Genomic DNA, 5,395 nt, shown 5'->3' with positions numbered 1-5,395 from the left:
CTAGAAATTTCACTAATCCATGTTGTCTAGGGCTGCAAACGAACCAAACGTTCGATGAACAGTTCGTAAACCGTTCGACGGTAAGTTTGTTTGTGATCGTTCATTTATTTAATTGAAAAAAGAGAAAAAATGTGGTTATTTTTAATGAAATTATAGAGTAAAAAAGATAAAAAAAGATGTGAATGCTATTATGCTTATATCATAGTGGTTGACTAGTCAAACCATCTCTTAACCAACTCAACTCACTATATTCATAACACCCCCTCAAAACCGGGTGTTACATTTTCATTCCACGTATGTTCAAAAAAAAATATTTTTTCATTCCACTTTGTAGGTGCCAGTTTTAGGTGATAAAAGTTTTTACCAATCTAAACACCTTAATTTTATTTAAAAAAAAATGATATTTTCTGCAGTAAAATTTTATGTTATCAATGAGAAACAACTTCATCACTTGGATTCCTCGCAACGACCATAACGCACACAAACATCTACACACACGATAGTAGCACCTCGACAGGGACCGCCTTCCAAGACACTCCCGGTGTCTGCTCAAGTCAGTCATGTAAATAACATTAACACCATAAATAACATGTAATATAATTGATGATATGTTAAATACTATAATCAAACATATACTAAACCTCCGGAACCATATAACATATAGAAAGGAAATATGTTATTATTGCTGTGCTGAAAAGAAACAAAGATGAACCAACCAACAACAGTCAGTCAGTCAACAACTTCTTATGCTTATACTAACCAAACACTAAAACCCGTCCACCACTCGCGAGTTGGCAATCCTTTTGCCAATAGCATCTCGCAACTCAATTTCTCCAGGGAATCTCTTCTCCCGCAGCTTCGAGTAAACCTGTCATCATTCCACACCGACAATCTTTTAACATCCGAAAACGTAACTGATAGAATCTGAAATTCAGATTTCATTGAAACAAGAACAAACAAGATAGATAATCCAATTCGAGAAGGATTAGGTCTCCAATTACAAGGTTTAAGAACCCTAATTTCTATAGAATAAAAATCGACTCTAAACAAGAAACAAAATCTGCTATTAATACTAACTAGTATATTTCTCCGGCACGTTATGGCGTCATTGAAACGTAAAGTAACGCGAATTTATACTATCTAATGTAAACATATTATATTTGACTCGACTCATTCCAGAACAAAATTTACGTCAAGACGTACACCAACTGAAAACACACATACAAATAAGCACGAAAACGTTTTATATGTGACCCGACTTATTTCCTAAAAAAATACGTCGAAACGTAAGAAAATAGTATCTTTGTTAAGTTAAAAGATGGTACCGTGTTGCGGCGGCGTCGAAACATAAAGTAACTCGAATTTATACCGTCTAATGAAAACGTATTATACTTGACCCGACTCGTTTTCGAACAACATTTACGTCAAAATATATCACAACTAAAAACATACATAAAAATATGCACGAAAACGTATTGTATTTGACTCGACAAAATTTACGTTGAAACGTAAACCAACTTGAATTTATACCGACACGTATAAAAATAAGCACTTAAAACTCGAGGGGGGTCAAAATAACATTTCATAAAGTTTTTAGAAAGTAGAAGGGGCGTAAGTGTAGAAACTGGAAGTTAAGGAGCTAAAGTAAACGAAAGACAAAAATCAAAACTAAAAAGAAAAAAAAAAGTTATTGTAGCTGAGTAGCTCCGATGTGACGAACGCTACAATAACCCGGGGTTGTATTTTAATAATATTTATAGTTCCTAATTAAACGGTTACCAAATTAACTCTGTTTTCCCCAAATACGTAACTTTTAATTGACTGGGTCAACTGTTTACTTCAATTTCAGCTTATGGGCTCACCCAGTTCGGCCCAAACTGAGTGAGAGAGAGAGAGAGAGTGAATGAGTGTGTGTGTGTATATATATATTTTGTAAGTATCTTGTGCATAAAGGGTTGTACCTAGGTGTGAAATGACTAAAATACCCTTGTACTTAACTGACTTGGTCAACCGCGTTACAAATTTGGATTCCGATAGTTAAAAATTGAAAATCCAGGTGCGTTAAACTTTTTAATTTTGGACTCAAGTGGTTAAAACCACTAAAACACAGGGCCTCAAAAAGTAATTTACTATAGTAAGTTCGTATCACAATACCTGTTCACCATTAACGGAAACCTCAAAGGCACCAGAGCTTTGAAGGAAACCTTGAAGGAAGTTCCCCATGAGCCAAGTTGAAGAAATCGTCCCGAACCTATTGGCCCGCATTGAGTAGTACCAAGCAGGCGGTGCAGCAAACCCTAACCGTGGGAATATATGCTCACCCGCCATCACAACTCCGATCACCCCAAATTGAACCACCGGGACCAATTTGGCTAACAGCCGTTTTGGGAGTGGGGGTGGGTAGTTAGCTAGAACAACGTTTAATCCCGGAAAAGCTGATTCCAACATGTTTTTCATCGTCTGTGCGGTCCCTCTGTAAATAGAGAATCGTAATTTAAGTGTAACTTACATAATCTTTTGCTAGTTTTTTTAGAATGAAAATCACAAAACAATCATTATTAATTGAGATTTAAAAAAAAAAGCATGGCGTCGAGAAGCACATGTAACAGTGTTACAAGATACATAAGATAAAATCTACAGGAATAAGAGTACAACCGAATGTTACAAATGTCACAAGCTTACACTTTCAAAATGAGAGGAGATCACAGTTGTTAATGGCGAATAGCGACAAATAGCGATAAGGTAACTATATGCTACATAGCGAACAGCGATAAATAGCGGGTGCTATTTTATAAATAGCGATACACTTGAAAAAAATATTTAATTTTTTTATATGTATATTATATCAAAATACCCTCGTATATATGCTATTTTACATGTATATTTAACAAAAACCTAAAATCCAACTACTTTATAGCTATATTTCATTGCTATTTATTTAAAAAAAAAAAAACAAAAGAATAAATAAATTGTCGCTATTATCGCTATCTATCACTACAACCTTAATAGAGAGCCTAGGCCTATACGCTACATAGCGCTCTATAGCAATCCCTGCACTCGCTATTTACAACTATAAAAGAGATGGTACTAATGGTTCAAACAGAGGTAAACCGTACAACCAAGAAGCACATCTGTTTTTTTTAAATTCGGGATGTTCGAACTTCGAACCACATGTCTGGAGATAAGCAGTGGTTCTGTAGCATAGAAGGAGACTATCTCAATACTGTTAGACTTGGAAATAACGTTCGTATGGCTGTTATGGGAAAGGGAAATGTAAGATTTGAAATAGCAGTTAATGCCGTAAAAAATCGGATATCGGTCAAGGACTGACATCTCAAATATCGGTAATCGCGGTGGGATATCGGTAATTTTAATATCATGCAGAACTAATATATGTAGCAATTTAGCACTAACAATTCAGCAATAAGAAGAAAGATGAATGGTAGAACTACGAAGAAAGGTATTGATATCGGGAAAATCGGTGATATATCGGTCAAATATTGGTCCAATATCGCAGATAACATCAGTACCGATATTCTGACCGATATTTTGCACCGATATCTCATTCTCACCAAGGGACTGAAAACCAATATACCTCGGCGATATTAACTCCATATGTTTCATCACATGTCTACAGCATGGCATTAAATGACAGTTAACAGCAGCCTATACACCACACCCGAATGGCGTAGAAGAACGCAAAAACCGAACCACGTTAAATCTGGTTAGCCTATACACATTAATACTAAAGTCCATAAAAGTAAGATCAAGTTAATCCAAAAAAGTGATTATTAGTCTTTCACACTTGACCCTCCACAAACAAAAAATCTATGAAAACGTAAACATTGCGGAACAGTAACAACTAATTAGTATTAGTAATCAAATACATAACACAGTGTAAATTTTGGTATTTAACAGTACATACTATCTGCAATTCTAAATAAAAAAGAAAACCAAATCACTAAAGACTAACTTAAAACCTAAGTAATTAATGCGGTAAAATATCGGATATCAGTCAAGGACCGATATTTGAGACATCGGTTATCGCGGTGAGATATCGGTGAGATATCGGTAATTTTAATATCATGCTAAATTTATATATATAGTAATTTAACACTAACAATTGTAACAAGTAAGAACTGAATAAGACTTAAAACACTAACATTTAACAGTAACAACTAACAATTAAGACTTAAAACACTAATAGCAGCAATAAGAAGAAAAATGAACGGTATGAATAAGAAGAATGGTTCTAATATCGGGAAAATCGGCGATTTATCGATCACATGTCGGTCCTATATCGGTCAAACATCGGACATATTATCGGTACTGTTATGCTGACCAATATTTTGTACTGCTATCTTGGCAGGGGACTGATAACTGATATATCACTGATATATCGGTTGATATATATCGGGATATTAACTACATAGCTTAAAACAAATCAGAGCAATTATAATACATAAAAGGGAAAAATAAAAAGCTAAGCCATACATATTATAGCAAAAAGGCCATTGCTTTATATGTGTATACTGTCTGGAAACATCATATATATCAACAAACTCCTAGTCAAGTAACAAAACAGTAATTTTTATGTCTATGCAGGTTTAGGGTTTTACTATCAAGCCATAAAAAGGCCTTAATAATATTAATATTATTATTATGATAGAATGAAACCTGTAAGAACAAGAGGCGCAGAAGTCAATCTGGACGGTATTGCCTAAGCCGATCCCTCCACCGGTTTTCTGAGAAATTTCAGTCAAAGAACGATTGCAATTAATATTAAAATAAGACCCAGATGGATGAATAAGTTAAGAAGAAGAAGAAGAAGAAGAAGAAGAAAGAACCTGGGAGGGGAAATCGAGGGGTTGTTGGATCGGCGACGGTTGAAATTGTTGGGGCGACGGAGGAACATGGTGGTGGTGATGATGAGGTTTGGGTGGTGCAGGAGGAGCAGGAGCGAAGAGGTTGAAGACATCTGAGCAGAAGAGGAAGAGAGGGAGACCTACAAGAAGAAGCTGAGATCGATCCATCGCCATCGTAATCTCCTAAACCTCGAACAAACTGACGACGCCCCCTTCTTAGGATTAGTTATCAAAATAATAAGGGTTATTATATTTTATCACCCCCAACTATCGGCTATTGGCCACTGTAATCTCCTAAACCTCGAATAAACTGACGACGCCCCCTTCTTAGGATTAGTTATCAAAATAATAAGGGTTATTATATTTTATCACCCCCAACTATTGGCTATTGGCCACTGCCACCTTCAACTATCACTTTGACGCTCGTCACCCCCAACTTAACACTTAGTGTGTTCTGTCACCACGTCGTTAACCGATCACTAACTTTTGATCATGTTACTACACTTTTTGGGGTGTCATAGGGATCTTGG

The 5,395-nt window shown here is 35.8% G+C and overlaps 1 protein-coding gene across 1 annotated transcript; it reads right to left on the bottom strand.

The window, feature by feature from the left end:
* Positions 1-572: 572 nt before the first annotated feature.
* LOC110898841 (selT-like protein) lies at positions 573-5,093 on the bottom strand. The gene is made up of 4 exons (XM_022145687.2): positions 4,848-5,093; positions 4,678-4,745; positions 2,155-2,473; positions 573-868 (listed from the first exon to the last, which is right to left on the bottom strand). The coding sequence occupies exons 1-4, from the start codon at positions 5,037-5,039 to the stop codon at positions 767-769; spliced, it is 681 nt and encodes a 226-aa protein (XP_022001379.1). The 5' UTR covers positions 5,040-5,093; the 3' UTR covers positions 573-766.
* Between the last annotated feature and the right edge of the window lie 302 nt (positions 5,094-5,395).

The sequence above is a fragment of the Helianthus annuus genome, chromosome 13 (assembly GCF_002127325.2).
Source record: "Helianthus annuus cultivar XRQ/B chromosome 13, HanXRQr2.0-SUNRISE, whole genome shotgun sequence".
Taxonomy (NCBI): Eukaryota; Viridiplantae; Streptophyta; class Magnoliopsida; order Asterales; family Asteraceae; genus Helianthus; species Helianthus annuus.
Note: the sequence above shows the minus strand (reverse complement) of the source record. Positions and strands in the feature narration are given on the sequence as shown.

Coding starts and splice junctions, on each gene's coding strand:
- LOC110898841 (XM_022145687.2), bottom strand. CDS start 5,039: ATGGCGATGGATCGATCTCAGCTTCTTCTTGTAGGTCTCCCTCTCTTC. Junction 2,474..4,677: donor TGCGCCTCTTGTTCTTACAG/GTTTCATTCTAT, acceptor CTCTATTTACAG/AGGGACCGCACAGACGATGA. Junction 869..2,154: donor TTTCCGTTAATGGTGAACAG/GTATTGTGATAC, acceptor GAATGATGACAG/GTTTACTCGAAGCTGCGGGA.